Raw genomic sequence first — 18,536 nt, 5'->3', positions numbered from 1 at the left:
GCTGCTGAAAATGCAATAATCCTGCTCAAATTTGTAATCTTATTATTTAGCAGCAGGGAAAAAGTCCCAAGTTATGTTCCCACATGCAGCATCTCTGCTTGGTTATCGAGCCTTTTTCAAATTTCATGTGTAATTTACCTGCTCCAAAAATTGGGAATGCTGTGGAAACCCCAGGTTAACCTCAAGAAACCGAATTGCTGAGGACTATGGCTATCCTCAGCGGATCATCACACAAACTTGCACGAGTCAAATATCTCAACCTTCAGACCTGAAAATTACCTCAGAAAGCCTCAAATTAGCCCGGAAAAGTGAAACATCTCAGAAGTTTGAATAAAAGGTTAAGGAAGCAATTTCACACAGCTACAGTGCAGTGATGACACTAACGATATTTCTCACTGTCAACTGCTGCTTTTGGTACAAAAAGATGTTTTGCCCAGCACTTAGTGTCATATACGAATTTCTATGTTGGTGTGCTGCCAGGTACCATAGCTCCTGTGCTTGACTGACTGAACAAAAAAAATGTAGCTTTGGTTGTTCATAACAGGCAGAATACAGACAGTTCTTTTAAAACCCAAAACAAAATATGTTCTGTTAAATATAATTGTGTTTCTGCAGTACTTGCTAGATAATCCTTAGTCTGCTAATAGCTGCGCTCGCAATCAATTTAAAATAACCAGTTGGGCTCATAATGTGACTAATTTATATTTGCTAGTATTAATGCACATCCATATGCAGGGACCTGTTCTCTGCAATCAAAAATAATATGTTCAAGCCTTGTGACATTTTTTAAATTATCCTGCAATTTGGAGAATCTGTAATTCCCCATTCCTTTCTCTATGGCAACGTCTTAACTAATCAGAGGTGACTTGCTAACCAAACAGCACCCTTGTGTCCTGTAGAAAATATAGTTGTGATCATTTGCAATATGGCATTTTTACATTTGACCTGGTAAGTGCAAATGTAAAGCTTCAGTAATAATCAAATGAGAATGTTTGCATGTCCTGTTTAATTTTACTGAACATATGTCAATATTTATATTCTAATTTCTGAAGTGTACTGATTCTGATTACGTTTGTTGAGTGTAATTTAAACATCTTATTCCTGTCACATAAGTTAGTTGAGATAATAACTAAATTAGGCAGACGTTAAGTGAAATGTGTGATTTGTTCCAATAGATTGAAATGGCAATCGAGAACCTACAGAAATCTGAAGGGATTACAGCCCATAAAAGTACTCTGTTGAACAGCCATGTGAGTATCTGCCTTTACTAAAATTTTACTGTTTCCCATCCAGTGAATCTTCAGAATTCTTAAATTATTAGCTCTTTCTATATTGAAGTGTTCCATCGAGAATTGCAGTGAAAACTCCACAGACATATGAACATACAAACTAGGAACAAGAATAGGCCACTCTGCCCTTCGAACCTACTCTGCTGTTTAATGGCTGATCGGACTTCAACTTCAACTCTGCATTCCTGCATACCTCTGATAATCTGTCATCCCCTTGGTCACCAAAAATCTATTTAACTCTGCCTTAAAAATACTTAAAGCTCCTGCATCTACTGCCTTTTCAGGAAAGGAATTCCAGAGTCTCAGCCCTCTGAGAGAAAATCATTTCCTCTTCTCTGTCTTAAATGGGCGGCAGCTTATTTTTAAACCATCCCGGGTTCTAGATTCTCCCACAAGAGGAAACACCCTTTCGATATTCACTGATCAGGTCCCCTCAGGATCTTGTAAATTTCATCTCTGATTCTTTGGAACTCCAGAAGATACAGGCCAAGCCTGTCTAGCCTTTCTTGTAAGGTAATCTACTTATTTCTGGTCCGGTAAACCTGCTGTGAACTGCTTCCAAAGCATTGTTTGAAAATCGTTATGGAAAAGGGTAAGCCTTCCATTAAGGTGAAAGTTTTTAATTAGAGTAAAACAAATTTCAATGGTATGAGACAAGAACTTTGAAAAGTTGATTGCAGTAGACTGTTTGCAAGTAAAGGGGCATCTGATAAGTGGGAAACTCATAACGAGATAATGAGAGTTCAGCGCCTTTTATGTTCCCGTTAGAGTGAAAGGTAAGACTGGGAGGATTAGAGAACAATGGATTAATAAAGGTGTTGAGGTTCTAGTCAAGAATAAGTTCAGTGGAAGTTCTCCAGATTGATTCCAGAGCTTTGAGATTTATCCTATGAAGAGAGAATGAGCAGTTTAGGTCTATGGTGTCTGGAGTATAAAAAGAGAAGAGATCTAAAATTGAGGTATATAAGATGCTAAAAGGGATTGACAAAGTAGACATAGAGAGGATGTTTCCTCATGTGGGGCAATCTGGCATGAGAGGTCACAGTTTTAGGATAAGGAGTAACAGATTTAAAAAAGATGAGAAATTACTTCTCTCAAAGGAGGAGATAGATTTTTAAGTAGTAATGGGTTGAAGAGATTTGAAAAGTGGGCAGGAAAATGGAATTCAGGCCGAGATATAATCAGCTATGATCATATCAAATGGTGAAACAGGCTTAAGGGGCTGATCTCCTCCTCCTCCTAGTTTTTGTGTTTTTTATGTTCTGTATCCCTTTGTAGCTTCCTTATGTCCTCTGGCAACGCGTTCCAGGCACTCACCACCCTTGTGTGAAAATCTTGCCTCGCACATTTCTTTTAAACATCCCCCTCGCGCCTTCAACCTGTGTCCCCGAGTAATTGACCCCTCCACCCTGGGAAAAAGCTTCAAACTTTCCACCCTATCTGTGCCATTCACAATCTTATAAACTCCTCATATGATATGCCAGATATACCCCTGAATCTCGTGCGTTCCAGTGAAAACAAACTCAGTCTATCCAACCTTTCTTCAAAGAAAAATAATCCCCATACTAGGCAACATCCTGGTAAACCTTTTCTGTACTGTCTCCAAAGCATCCACATCCTTCTGGTAGTGTGGTCGCCAGAACTGTACACAATATTCTCTGTTTGGCTGAACAAAAGTTCTATTCAGCATAACTTGTCTATCCTTATAGTCAATGCCCCTTCCAATGAAGGCAAGCATGCCACAGGCCTCTTTACCACCTAATCTACCTGTGCTGCCACCTTCAGTGATCTGTGGACCAGCACACCCACATCCCTCTGCATATCAATACTCCTAAGGGTTTGCCATTCACTATATAATTTCCACCTGTACTTGACCTTCCAAAATGCATCACCTCGCATTTGTCCGGATTAAACTCCATCTCCCGTTTTTCTGGCCATGCCTCCAACTGATTGGCATCCTGCTGTATGCTCTGACAATCCTCCTCACTATCCGCAACTCCACAATCAGTGTATCGTCCCAAACTTAAGAATTAGACCAGCTATGTTTATCCTAGAAATCATTCATGTAGATCATGAACAGCAGCGGACCCAGCACTGATCCTTGTGGAACACCCCTAGGCACAGCCTTCCGTTCCAAAAAGCATCCTTCCACTGCAACCCTTTGTCTCCTATGACTAAACCAATTCTGTATCCATTATGCCAGCTCACCCCTGATACCATGTGACTTCACCTTTTGCACTAGTCTGCCATGAGGGACCTTGTCAAAGGCTTTACTGAAGTTCATGTAGACAATATCACCCACTTTTCCCTCATGATCAATCATCTTCATAACCTCAAAAAACCTGATTGTTAGTGAGGCACAACCTCCCCTGCACAAAACCATGCTTTCCATCGCTAATCAGTCCATTCATTTCTAAATGTGTATAGAGAGACAGTTTACTTCAGGGGACAGAGTTTGATGTAGGGACTGGCCCTGAATGGGCATGGTTGGCCTGAGGTCAGGTCTAGTGGTGTATAAAGCTTGGGTAGGTGCGATGGTCCTGAACAAGCACATGGGCAAATGAAAGCTGAAAACTCACAAACAATGGAGGAGCAAAACTTCCCGTGTCCACTTCCTCAACAGTCTTTCTGACTGTTCCAGAACCTGTGGGTTCTCCCTCTCCTTCAAACGTTAAAGATACCTCAGAATCTGAAATTGATGAGACAGATGTCGCTGTATCGACGCCTTTGCTACCTGAAGAAGAGAACGAATTTCTTCTGGGAAGCTCCGAGTGCTAGAGGTGAGCTCCTGTGCGATACACGCCACCGTTTCAGAGGCAGAGTTGGAAGAACCTGACCTGGTGCTAAATGTCCCAGGAGGACAGAAAAAAATAATGGCCTGTGCCCTCAGACTCAGAGGGGGAGGGATGCAGTGATTGTAACGAGGTCAACCAGGTTATTGGAATGAGTTTCCTGATTGGGATTGTTAATCTGGTTCAATCAGAGAGCCCTGGCTGCCAGACAAAAGAGGAATGTCAGGCAATGTTTTTGCTCAGAGGAAGCTGGATCAATGTCAAGGCTCTGTGCGTAAATAAAGGGCTATTTGGTGATGAGATGCCCATTCCTGACGAAGGATTTATGCCTGAAACATCGATTCTCCTGCTCCTCGGATGCTGCCTGACCTGCTGTCCTTTTCTAGCACCACAGTCTTGACTCTGATCTCCAGCATCTGCAGTCCTCACTTTCTCCTTCCTGATGGGATACTGGCCCCTCTCGAGTTATTTCAGCAACCATGACAAGCTTCTTGGCTTTGTGCTCAATGGAAAAGCAGGACAGGAGTAATATGAGAGAAAATGCTGGAAAATCTCAGCAAGTCAGGCAGCATCTGTAAGGAGAGAAAAGAGCTGACGTTTCGAGTCTAACTGACCCTTTGTCAAAGCTTTGACAAAGGGTCAGTTGGACTCGAAACATTAGCTCTTTTCTCTCCTCACAGATGCTGCCAGACTTGCTGAGATTTTCCAGCATTTTCTCTTTTTTGGTTTCAGATCCAGCATCTGCAGTAATTTGCTTTTATCCTAGCAAATAATTTGCTTTTATCCAAGGAGTAATATGAGCCTGGTAACTCTGGTTGAGGGGGAAAAGAGCACAAAAGCAAGGCAAAGCAAGGTAGGCTCAGAGTGAATGAATACTGGGACAGTATGTGAAGAGGCTGAGCTGTAGCCTGGTGTCCCTGAAGCACACAGTGTCCTTTCTGCAGCATTACGATAACTTTCGTTGCAGGTGAGGTGCAGCAATGAAATGGAGGCGTGTCCACTTAGTGGATTGAAGATGTATATCAGAGTTCTTAGAATTGGCACATGGGATATGGGCTAAATACAGGCAACTGGGACAAGGTTAGGTTGGGAATATGGTCAGCTTGGACTGGTTGGACCAAAGAGACTGTTTCTGTGCTGTATAACTATATTAATCTGCGTTACCAATGCATTGACTTCCAGTTTCAGAAGTCACTGCCACGTATTTACCTCAAAGGTCTGGGCACTGAAAATAAATAATGTTTGAGGGACTGATGGCACAGCTTCAATGGCATCACCCTCATGTGACAACTCAATGATAAACCAGAATACAGCATGTTTGGCTCTGTTTAAAAACCACCCAGCTCCTCAGCATATTGGGACTGTTTCCCTATCTCAATCCTGTTTTCCCCTGAGTGAAATGCACAGAACAAGAGCTTCTGTGTCTGTTCTGAGCACAGTTCAATCTCACAGCCGCCTTAATTCTTATCAATCTAATCATTTGTAACTTTCCTTCAACAGTTCACACATGGTTTGAACTAGAAACAGATTAGTGAAAGTAGCTAATGGGGACAACATTTCAGAAAACAGCAGTGGTCAAAATTGTTTCCATTTTTTTTTACTTAGCAGAACCTTGTGTGCTTATGTGTTAATTTAGTGATTCAGTGTGTCTTAAAGTTGATTTTGTTTTAACTGTGTACAGTATGAATGAGTGACACATTGTCTCTATTTAATACAGCTTCAGTGGCTCCTGGATAACTATGAGACTGCTGAGGGAGTTAGCCTTCCCCGGAGCTCCCTGTATAACCATTATTTGCGGCATTGTCAAGAACAGAAGCTTGACCCTGTCAATGCAGCTTCTTTTGGCAAACTGATTCGTTCTGTGTTCATGGGGCTGAGGACCAGAAGATTGGGAACAAGGTCAGGGTTAAAACGTTGCTCATCAACTTAAATGTTAGAAATTCTGTCTGTTTTAGGTTGGCCTCCAGTGAACCTTTCCTCAAAGTAGCATTGTTAAGATGAGAGTGGCTTCAACTATTCTAGAGCTATTGTGTGAATAAGTTGTGTTGAACTTTAAAATGAGCAGTGCAGATATTTTTCTCAGTACACTCTCATTGTTTGAACATCATCCTTGAAAGCTGAAATGATACAGCTCTGTGATACTACACAGAAATTTAACACCCTAAGCACTCTAATTGTGCCATTGCAAAGTTAGTCTAGTTGTGTGTTTGCTGAAATTTTGGCTCCAAGGGTCAAAATGTTGTCTTGAATTAGAATTATTGCAGTATTTGTAAAGAACCTAATTGCAACTTTTCTGCCCCCTTGCTATAAATCCAGTATTTCTGTTGCATTGCCAGATTGCAAATATATTTACAGGATGAAAATTAATGTAGCTTGTATGTTTTTGTCTTGTTTCAGAAAGAATAAGCTGAATTATTTTGGTTGCTCATGGTGGTTGTTGTCTGTTATTGGGTTTGTAATTTTCCTCTTGCAGGGGAAACTCTAAGTATCACTATTACGGGATTCGTCTGAAGCCAGATTCACCTCTGAACCGTTTGCAGGAGGACATGCAATACATGGCAATGCGGCAACAACCTGTACATCAGAAACAAAGGTACAATCTGAGCGTCTCAACAGCCAGTCCACACCCAGGACCCTGACCATTAGCCAAGGTAGAAGTTGGGCATTTCACCATCCAGCACACACCCAGGCACCACAGTGTCAAAGCGTTTGACACCCCTAACCAACCGGCCTCACCAACTCTCTTTCTTCTCTCCCTACTCCCACCTGCCAGATAATCTCAGAACCCCATCAATGACATTATCACTGAACCAACTCTCAGATGTTGTGTAAGATGCGTGCTCACCACTGCGCATATCGTTGTATAAGCCATCTGGTGCGTTTTCTACCACCACTCTCTTTCCTGGTAGGAATCCATAGGACCTACGTGGTCTGGTGTGGTAGAGGAAAATCATTTGGTAGTCTTACAAAGAGTCTCAAACAAGATGTAGCTTGTTGCATAGTAATAACTAGGTACAGGTAATAGATATTGTTCAAGAGACTGAGGCAGACCCTGAGGTAACTCTTGCTACTTTGATATTCTCAGCTCCATCCGATAAGTATATATGATGTCATTATAGTGGGTAGTGCTTAGGTGTTCCTCAGAATTAAGCCTTTAAAAACCTTGAATAATATCGCCACCTTTTTCCATTATGAATACTTATGTATTTGTGCATATAATTTCTTTTACCACAGCTCCATTTCCTGCCATGTCTCTGATTTCACAAAGTTGGGTTTTCTGAGGTATCACTAATCTCCTAGAACACACACTCTATAGACTTGGAAATTTGGTCTCTGGGTTGAAGACTATTGACTTAGATTCTGTTCTTAACAGCGTGAGGTCTATAAGTCCCCTTTAAACTAGAAGACTTCTCGTTGCTTGGGTTTATTGTATTGAGGACATCTTTCCTGCTGAAGCAGACAATTACTATATTATAATATCTGAAAGACCTTTAATCTTTCTACTTCAAGGATGGTAGCTGTCCTGTTCAAACAGGCAGTTTTGTTTTTGCAGGATCTTGGAATTGATGAACCAGATGTTTACGGTATCCTGTAGAAGTGGCTGTTGATCATATCTTCAGTGTGGCTTCATGGAGTTGTACCACATCTGCAATCTGTATCAGCAGGTTTTTCCACACAGTCTAGCAGTAAATCTATGCTTGTTTTCTTCCTTGCTGATTAAAGTGGACACTTTCATTCACCGTTAGTGATTACATTATTGGTGAAATCAAGATGTTCACTTCCTCAGTTCACATTCCTGGAGGATTTCTTTTTTGCTTGGCATGGGTCTCTGTCATTGATACTGAGGATATTTCCTGCAAAGATAAACAAAAGTTCTATTTGAACTTGAATCTCTTCGGTATCTAATATCAGACTTGGACCTGTCATTACTATTTGTTCATCAAACTGTGTTGCACTTTGATGAATCTTCAACTGATCAATGAGCTCAAGCAGGATATGCTGGCTATCTTTTATAATTCTAGTGATCTGAACTCTTCTCTGTATTGAGAGTAGTGAAAAACATTTGTGCCAATCCATATAGTTACAGGTTTCAATCTTGCTGAAGTAGGTAATAGATTTCTTATGCCAACTTGATTAAGTCTGACTTCTGTTTAGTTTCCAAAATGAGTATAGGGAGCCCTCATAGAACCGCTGATGTCGCTTCAGGCCCCAACTGAACCTCAACTTGAGGTCACTCCTATAGATTATTATCTGATGTAGTCTGTAATTGCCTTGGAATGACTAATACTGCAACTGCAGGGAGTTCCTAACTCACGTGCTGCTGTGCATCTCTTATCCCAAGTCTAAAATGCATTTTACCGTCAACTGTAGATTCTGCTTTGTTGAATCTCGACAAGACGTTTTCTTTTGTAGGGACCTTTAATGTACAACTCTTCAAGATTGCAAGTTTGCAGATGAACTGTGAAGAGGGTGTCAAAATGCTTCAGTGTGATTTGGACAACTTGAGTGAGTGAGCAAATGTCTGGCAGATGAAGTATGTTGGGGATAAATGTTGAGGTTATCCAGTTGGGAGAGAAAAAAAAACAGGAAGGTAGATGATTATTTAAATGACAAAAGATTGGGAAAGGGGAGGTTCAACGAGACTCGGGTAAACACCAGTGGCTGAAAGTAAGCTTGCAGGTGCAACAGGTGGTGAAGAAGGCAAATGGTCTTAGTCTTCGGAGCAAGAGGATTTGACACAGGAGAAGGGATATCTTATTGCAACTGAACAGGGCATTAGTGACACCACACCTAGAGTATTATGTGCATTTTTGATCTCCTTATCTGACGTTGGATGTTCTGGCTTTTGGAAGGAGTGCACTGAAGGTTTACTCGACTGATTCCTAGGATGGAAGGTTGAATGTAAGAAATACAGTTAAGACCATATTCACTCAAGTTTCAAAGAATGAAGGGGAATCTCATTGAAGCCAAAAAAATTCTGATAGGACTAGACCGATTAAACACAGGATGTTCCTGATAACTGGGGACTTTGGAACCAAGATTCACAGTCTAAGGATGTGGGATAGGCCATTAACGTCTGAAATGAGGAGAAATCTCAGAGTGGTGAGCTTGTGGAATTATATGCCACAGAAAACAGTTGCGATCAAAACATTGAATGTTTTCAAGAAGGAATTTGATGTAGTTCTTAGGTCTAAGGGTTAAATAGTATGGGCAGAAAGTGGGAACAGGGTACTGAGTTAGATGATCAGTCATGATCATATTGAATGGTGGGGCAGGCTTGAGGAACCAAATGACCTACATCTGACCCTGTCTGTCTGCATAAGCAGCCTTTTTAAAGCTCTGGTTAAAGACCTTATGACCTTCATTGCCAGCATTGTAGGGTGCAACAAAATTCACTCCAACGCCTGCATTGTAGGATGAATTCTCACCACTGCTTATCATGTTGGGCTCTCTGCCAGATTTGCAGCCACCATCCTCTTCCATGAGTAAGGGATTGGCAGGGAATGCTTGTCTGCTGGTGGTTTCTTGCACGATACTTACCAGGTTACACAGATGTGACAGATATTGTTATAGAACCAGAGAAAGACCCAGAAAGTAGGTCTTTTTTTTTGACATTCTCAGCTGCTCCCCCCCCATGTCTATATGACATCATCATAGTGAGCAGTGCTTAAGGCACTCCTCAGCATTAATCCTTTTGGACCATCCCATCCTTCTACAACACTGCGAAACCAAAGGGCTCCAGGACAAAAGTGGCAAGTTACAATCCCATTGTCCCACTTCCAGCTGACCTAAGTATTCATTACTTGGGCAGCTATTAATGTTATAAGTTGTAGTTACTGGACTTTCTAAATGGGTCCTGATGTTCAAGGTCCTTGAATGGGTCCTGCTCAATTGCAGCATGTAACAAGCATGAGTGTAATCGAATAATAGTAGTTGGTACTGATTCATTAAATGTGTATCTTCAGTGTTTGAAATTATATTGGCCTCTTGCAGAAGTTTCATTGCAAAGAAAGGAACTAAACTGAGCTTTCTTTCAACAGTCATGTTATAGATCTTGAAATGCATGAAAAATGGTTAGGCTGGGCAATGTATTTGCACATTTATAAACCAGTTGAAAAAAGATTCTGATTATTTCCTCCTTGAATTAAAACAAATTGGCCAAGTAAGGTAAAGTCACCTCTCCTAATTTTTATTTTTTTTCTCCCTTTTTTTACACTTTGCCCTTTTGTCTTTAGGTTTAAACCTATGCAGAAGTTGGATGGTGTAGGAGACAATATGCCTGGGAATGGACAACATGCAGCTCCAACAACACCAGAGCAATCTGTAGCTGCACAGAGTCAACACCACCAGCAGTTTCTGGGTCAGTCAGTTATTTATATACAATTGATTTCATAAGGAGTTAATCTACTCCATTTTCATTTTAAATGTGACCTCTTGAATTGAGTGCATAAAGTTTCCAATATTGTGTAAAGCTGCTCCAGCTACAACATTGAAAGAGTGCCCCATCATTTGCTGTTCATCCTTGCTGCTTCAGTTCCTACCTCATGTTAATAGATTCGAGCAGATGTTTTCCCAGTTCTCTCTGTTTTTGTCTTTACTGATTGGCATGCGTCAGTATTGGGTTCATTTTTAAAGACATAATCACAGATTAAACCCTGAATGCAAAAATGTTGCAAGTTTTGAGATATGCTTACCAGACACTGGTAGGATGAATTTAAGAGGATCCCATGATATTTAATCTGACACACTGCTAATATATTTGGGACCAGGGACCATAAGCGTTATGCATATGTAAAACATAATAATATCTTGTGGCGCGGACCTGTCTGCTCCGTCTTCTCTGCTTGCTAGAACTGTAATTCTTGAACTTTTTATTTCTTTATTCTACTAATTTATTCCTAAGATTTTGTACCTAAGATGGCACCGTAATTGGTGACTTTGTAAACTTCTCACTGTACTCATGTGAGTACATGTGACAATAAACCTAATTCTAATTAATTATTACTTCCCCCACCCAATAGATATGTCTCGTGCTCTGCCAGAGTTTATTGAAGCAGACATTGGTAGCTGTCCTTTGCCGGAAGATATCACACTGAATGAAGTGAAGACTTTACAGATTTTGTACAGAGAGCACTGTGAGGTGAGGTGTGCTTTAAGCTTGGAGGTTAGGGTGAAGAATGGGAAGAGCTGGTTGCTTCAATTCAAGCCCCACATTACCAAGTGTGAAGGGAAATGTTGCTGAGTTGTTTTGTAATCATGAAGGAAGAATTTGAGATAACTAAGTACATTTAGCTTCTCTGTTACCTGTAGTTTATCAAATCTTAGCCCATCTAGTGTCTCAACTACTATCTCTTTCACAATGGCTTTTATAACACCTGCTTCTTTGTTAAAGACAAATGAAAAGTAGTGCCTCAGCCATACTGTTCTGCTTCCACAAGCAGATTGTCTTCTCTGATACCATTTTACTGTTGATTTGGAATTCCTTGTCATGTTGCAAATCTCATCTTGTATTCTCTCCCCCACACTCATTCTCCATTAACTTTCTGCAGTCATTCCAGTTCTCAACATGATGACAGTTAGACTCCCACTTTTTTTTATGCTTCAGCTTACTCCCTCAGTCATAGAGATCTACAGCACAGAAAGGAGGCCCTTGAGCTCACTGCGCGCCAGTCAAAAACAAATAAAACAATTAGAGTTATAGAGATCTACAGTACGAAAACAGGCCCTTTGGCCCAACTTGCCCTTGCCGTCCAGTTTTCACAACTTAAACGAGTCCCATTTGCTTGTATTTGGTCCATATCCCTTCATACCTATCCCATCCATGTACCTGTCTAAATGTTGAAATTGTACTCTCTTCCACCACTACCTCTGGTAGCCTGTTCCAGACACTCACCACCCTCTGTGTGGAAAACTTTGCCCCTCTGGACCCTTTTGTATCTCTCCCCTCACATCTTAAACATTTGCCTCTAGTTTTACACTCCCATACTGTGGGGAAAAGCTGTCCACTATCTACCTTACCTATGCCTCTATTCTAATCATATTTTCCAGCATGGTCTTGCATACCCATTGTAAGTGCACATAAAAATACTTCTTAAATGTATTGAGAGTTTCTGCCTCTACTATACTTAGAGGCAAAGAATTGCAGATTCTCACCACCCTCTGATTGAAAACATTTTTTTCTTACGTCTCCTCTAAACCTCCTGCCCCTTACCATAAATCTATCCCCCGGCCCTTCTACCAAGGGGAAATGTTCCTTCCTATCTGTCCTATCTATGATCCTCATAGTGTTATATATCTCAACCATCACCCCCTCCCTCAATCTCCTCTGCCCTCAGGAAAACAACCCTAACTGAAAAATCTCTCTTCAGAGGGAGTGGTGGAGGCTGATACAACTGCAGCATTTAAAAGGCACCTAGATGGGTATATGGGCCGGGAGCTGGCAAGTGGGACTAGGTTAGGTTGGGGTATCTGGTCGGCATGGACGAGTTGGACTGAAGGGTCTATTTCCATGCTGTACATCTCTCTGGTTGCACTTCTCTATAACTGAAACTCTCCAACCAAGGTAGCATGTGGTAAATTTCTGTATCCTCTCCAGTGCAATCACATCCCTCCTCAAATGTAAATTCTGGAACGCTACACAATACTGTCACTGTGGCCTAACCAATGTTGTATACAATTCCAGCATAATTTCTCTATGCCTCAACTAATAAAAACAAGAACACCACATGCCTTCTCAAGCACTTTATCCACCAATCCTGCTACTTTAAGGGATTGGTGTATATGCACACCAAGGTCTGTCTCATCCTTGGTGCTTCCCATGGAGCTACCATTGATAATGTATTCCTTTGCCATGTTTGTCCTGCCCAACTGCAACACTTCACACTTGTCCGGATTGAATTACATTTACCAGTGATCAGCCCATCTGACCTGCTGGTCTATGTCCTCCTGTCTGAAATTAATCAAAAGTTAACCTCCTCACTATTTTCTACCAACTTTAATATCATCCACAAACCTAGTAATCAACCCTCCGACATTGAAGTCTAAATCATTCATATAAACCACAAACAGCTAGGACCCCAGCACTAACCCCTACATGATCTCACTGAACATAAGCTTCCTGCCATTCAGTCAACTGTGGATCCAATTTGCAAAATTTCCTTGGATCCTATGAGCTCTAGCCTTCAGTACTGGTCTCCCATGCAGGACCTCATCAAAAGTCTTGCTGCAGTCCAAGTAGACTACATCAAAAGCATTGCCATCACCTCCACCTAAGAAAAGTTCAATCAAGTTGGTCAGACATGACCTCTTCTTAACAGAAGTGTGCTGACTGTTCTTGATTCATCCCTGCTTCTCCAAGTGCAGACTAATTCTGCCCCTCAGAATTGCTTTCAATAGTTTCCCCATCAGTGAGGTTAGACTGACTGGTTTGAAATTTCCTGGCTTATCCCTTACTCTCTTCTTGAATAACAATATTACATTGGCTGTCTTCCAATCCTCTGCCACGTCTCCTATAGCCAAACAGGAATGAAAAATTATTGCTCGTGTCACTGCTATTTCGTCCCTTGCCTTATTCGACAGCATTTGACTCTGGAGATTTTTTTACGTTTAAAGCTGCTAGACCACTCTGAGCCTCCTCTCTTCCTATGCTAATTTCTTTAATCATATCACAATCCTTTTCCCTGATTTAATTAACCACATTGTCCCTCTCAAGAATGAACACCAACACAAAGTGTTTGTTCATTTAGAACTCTACCTACGTCCTCCTGCTCCACACGCAAATTACCATTATAGTCCTTAATGCTTTCTACTCTTTCCCTAGTTATTCTTTTACCCTCTTTTTCTCTCTTTCGTCATCCCAGAACTCTAGGTTTTACCTTTCTTGTTCATAAGACTGTACCTGAACCACCATCTGTTTAATTGCAGCCTGCAGCAATCTTTACTTCCACCTTATTTTGGCCAGATTGGTTGGCCCTTTTTACTCTGATTTTCTCCTTTTCTTTTTCCATTGCTTCTCGAAGGTCTCTCTTCACGTTAAAAATATCACCATCTGTCACCGGTTATTCCATTGTCCACTTGAAAATGATGAGAGCCAATTTCGGCAATGTCTCCTTCATCACTACAAAAGCAAACTACTGCAATGACTTGAAGTTAAAAATCAAAGGTGTTGGCAGCACTTGGTAGGCCAGTCAATACCTGTGCAGCGTTTACCAGGGTTAACATTTCAATGATCTTTCATCAGACTGGCTTGACATTCTCAGGGATGATTTGTGACCTAAAATGTTAACTCTGTTTATCTCTGTACAGTTGGTGCCTGATCCACACACAATTCCCAAGATTTCTGTTTTGATACCTTTTTTTCTCTTTAAACCAGAAATGTACTGATGTTGAAAATCTTTTTAAACACATTTCAAAAACTTGTCTCCCTCCCTTTATACTATTAACATCTTAGTCTATATTATAATAATCAAATTTCACTACTATTTAGTTTTTGCACCTCACTATAATTTCCTGAAAGTTTGCTGTTCTGTATCTTCTTTGATAATTGGCATTTTGAATATACTTAGTTGTGTAATGGCACTGTTTCTTGAATGATGAAATTGTGCAAACACGCTTTTCAGTCTTTGTGCGATATAGTGGATGATGAACAATACACTTAATATTTTGGACTATTTTCACACAACAAGAAATTACAAGAATTGTAAACAAAAGACACCTGCAGGGCAGGTGATTGACAGCAAATGCAATTCAAAACAAAAATATGCTGCAGGAATATATTTTGAAAGTAAGATTGGGGAAAAAAAATCCACCTGAATTGGTGAGATGTTTTGACTGGCAAGGGGCCTTGGTGTGTAACTTATCAGTTTGTTTGCAGGGTACAATGACTTCTGCTTTATCTGTATGTTTAACACTAAGTTTTCAATTTGTACAATATTAAAGAGATGTTTGTGTTTCAGTGACAACTTGAGTAATTTTATAAAAGCTGAAAGAACTACAGACGCAGTAAATCAGAAACAAGATTGCTGAAAAAGTTTAGCAGGTCTGGTAGCATCTGTGGAGAGAAATCAGAGTTTACATTTCAGGTCAAGTCACCCTTCCTCAAAACTGGAGTAATTCTACATTGTTTAAAGGGCAGTTAACTAATGATCATAATAAAAATATTTATATTTACATTTCTGACTATTTTAGGTTACATACGTTAGATTAATGATCATGGGTAGATGTCAAGTTTTATTTATTTGCATTGCAAGCAATCTAGATAACTGCATCCTAAGCAGATGTTCCTATTTTCTGAAAATGTATTTCAGTGGTTTGCAATGTATTTTCTGAACCTTGGTTTTAATTACTTATTGCACCTCACATAACAAATGATGGCTTCCCTTACAGGCAATGTTGGATGTTGTAATAAATCTTCAGTTTCACTACATTGAAAAACTTTGGCAAACGTTTTGGCATTCAACTCCTTTACCAAGTGATGGGGCCTCTGTCACTTCAGTGAGGTAAGGATATGGCAAAACCTTGTGACAATCTATTGATTATTTGACTAAACCAGAAGGGATGGTCTTTTAAGTGTGGGTTCCTGACATAGAGCTCCTTTGGGAGTTTTGGGAGCTTTGGGAATCTGGGTGTCAAATTCAGGTGAACTGCTTACATTTATCTGCCTGTTTCAATTGTTGGAAATCATGGGCTGCAGGTTGCAATTTGGCAGTGCACACTCTGGCTATACCTGGGCAGGGAAGGAGACAGAGGAAGTGGTGCTGGTATCAGACTGTGCAACCAATGGAAAATTTACTGGGCCAAACTCATGCTTGCTTTCTTTGGGAATTGAGGACTGTATCCTGGGATCAATCAGTTGCTGCACTGCTGTGTGTACAGCCAGTTTTTTTTTATGTTGAGGTTTGGAATGTTAAGCATATCGTTCCTGCATGTAGCAGAGTTGCAGTTACTGAGAGAGCAAGGAACTGCTCCTTCTAATGGGACAGGTTATGCATAAGGCTGAGACACTGGGGTTATAGAGTCATAGAGATGTACAGCATGAAAACAGACCCTTCGGTCCAACCCGTCCATGCCTACCAGGTGTCCCAACGCAATCTAGTCCCACCTGCCAGCACCCAGCCCATATCCCTCCAAATCCTTCCTATTCATACGCCCATCCAAATGTCTCTTAAACGTTGTAATTGTACCAGCCTCCACCACTTCCTCTGGCAGCTCATTCCATGCCCGTAGTTAATTTAATTTTTTTATTTGAATTGCTGTGACTGATTCTTTTGTAGTCAGACACACAGTTAAGGCTGCAGGTGAAAATGTATCACTAGATGGAAACATAGAAAATAGGTGCAAGTGTAGGCCATTCAGCTCTTTGAGCCTGCACCACCATTCAATATGATCATTGGTAATCATGCAATTTCAGTATCCCACTCCCATTTACTCTCCATATCCCTTGATCCCTTTGGCCACAAGGGCCATCTCCAGCTCCCTCTTGAATATATCTAACAAACTGGCCCTAACAGCTTTCTGTGGTTCACAACTTTCTGATTGAAGAAATTCTTCCTCATCTCACTCCTGAATGGCTTATCCCTTATTTTTAGAACGTGATCTCTTGTCTGGACTTCCCCAACATCGGGAACATTCTTCCCGCATCTACCCTGTCCAGTCCCATCAGAATTTTGTGTGTTTCTATGAGATCACCTCTCATGATTCTAAATTCCAGCGGGTACAAGCCCAGTCATTCCAGTCTTTCTTCATTTGTCATCCCATGAATCAGTCTGGCGAACATTTTCTTCAGACCAGGAGACTAAAACTGCACACAATACTCAAGGTGTGGCCTCACCAAGGGCCTGTATAACAGCAGCAAGACATCTTTACTCTAATACTCAAATCCCCTTGCTATGAAGGCCAGCATGCCGTTAGCTTTCCTCACTGCCTGCTGCACCTGCATGCCAACTTTCAGCGACTGTTCCACCATGACACCCAGGTCTCGTTGCACCTCACCTTTTCCTAAACCTCCATCATTCAGATGATAATCTGCCTTCCTGTTTTTGCAACCAAAGTGGATAGCCTCACATATATCCACATTATATTGCATTTGCCAAATTTTCGCCCACTCAGCCAGCCTATGCAAGTCACCCTCTGCCACTTATTATCCACCTCACAGCACACACTGCCATCCAGCTTAGTGTCATCTGCAAATTTGGAGATATTGCATTCATTTCCTTCATGCAAATCATTAATTTATATTGTAAACAGCAAAGAACCCTGCAGAAGCCCACTTGTCACTGCCTGCCACTCTGAAACAGACTTGTTTGCTCTAACTCTTGGCTTCCTGTCTGTCAACCAGCTCTTTATCCACATTACCTCCGATACCATGAGTTTTAATTTTGCTTACTAATCTCTTGTGTGGAACCTAGTCAAAAGCTTTTTGAAAGTCCAGATACATATCACCCATTGATTCACCCTTGGCCACTCTACTGAGCACTTCCTCAAAAAATTGGAGAAGATTTGTCAAGCATGGATGCCTTTTACTGAACCCATGCTGTCTTGGACCGATTCTATCACTACTTTCTAAATGTTCGGTTATTACATCCTTAATAATTGACTCCAGCATTTTCCCCACCACCAATGTCAGGCTAACTGAGCAATAATTCCCTGTTTTCTCTCCCTTCTCTTTTTCTAATAAATGGGATTACATTAGTTACCCTCCAGTCATTTGAAACTTTTTCAGAGTTTATAAAATGCTGGAAAATGATCAGCAATGTCTCCACTAATTTTAGGGCCATTTCCTTAAGTACTCTGGGATGCAGAGGAGAGGTTTTAATCCGATGAATTTTCCCAATACCATTTCCTGAATAATAAGGATTTCCTTCAGTCCTCCTTCATGCTTGATTCTCTGTCCCCTAGCATTTCTGAAAGGTTGTATGTGTCCTCCTTTATGAAGACAGATTCAAAGTATTTGTTCAACTAGTCTGCCGTGTCATTGTTGTCTATTATGAATTCACCTGATTCAAACTACATTTGTCTTCACCAGTGTTTTTCTCTTCAAATATCTATCAAAACTTTTGCAGTCAGTTTTTATGTTTTCTACAAACTTACTCTTGTATTCTATTTTCCCCTTCCCGATTAAACCTTTTGACCTTCTATGCTGAATTTTACATTGCTCCCTGTCCTCAGGTTCACTGCTTTTTCTGGACAACTTATATGCCTCCTCTTTGGCTTTAAATCTATCCCTGATTTCCCTTGTTAGCCATATTTGAGCCACCTTCCCTGTTTTATTCTTACTCCAGAAGGGGATGTACAATTGTTGAAGTCTATGCATGAATTCTTTAAATGTCTGCCAATGCCTATTCCTTAAGTACCCTTGGCTAGCTTATCCTAACCAATGCATAGCTCATAGCGTCAAGTTAATTTTCTTTATGTGTGGACCCTAGTCTCAGACTTAATTGTGTCACTGTCCATCTTA

General features: G+C 40.8%; 1 protein-coding gene across 4 annotated transcripts in view; it reads left to right on the top strand.

Annotated features, from left to right (window-relative positions):
* The window catches only part of LOC122565144 (DNA-binding protein RFX2), a 143,073-nt gene that overhangs the window by 91,865 nt on the left and 32,672 nt on the right, over positions 1–18,536 (top strand). For all 4 annotated transcript variants that reach the window (XM_087976184.1, XM_043720815.2, XM_087976183.1 and 1 more), the window contains 6 exons: positions 1,176–1,250; positions 5,799–5,980; positions 6,555–6,674; positions 10,318–10,442; positions 11,104–11,222; positions 15,467–15,579. In XM_087976184.1, the coding sequence (XP_087832310.1) occupies positions 1,176–1,250; positions 5,799–5,980; positions 6,555–6,674; positions 10,318–10,442; positions 11,104–11,222; positions 15,467–15,579 (734 nt within the window). The remainder of the gene's footprint in view (positions 1–1,175; positions 1,251–5,798; positions 5,981–6,554; positions 6,675–10,317; positions 10,443–11,103; positions 11,223–15,466; positions 15,580–18,536) is intronic.

Source organism: Chiloscyllium plagiosum, unplaced genomic scaffold (genome assembly GCF_037043375.1).
Source record: "Chiloscyllium plagiosum isolate Xiang-an unplaced genomic scaffold, Cpla_swu_hap1 HiC_scaffold_28, whole genome shotgun sequence".
Lineage (NCBI taxonomy): Eukaryota > Metazoa > Chordata > Chondrichthyes > Orectolobiformes > Hemiscylliidae > Chiloscyllium > Chiloscyllium plagiosum.
This window is presented reverse-complemented; position numbering and strand designations above follow the sequence as displayed.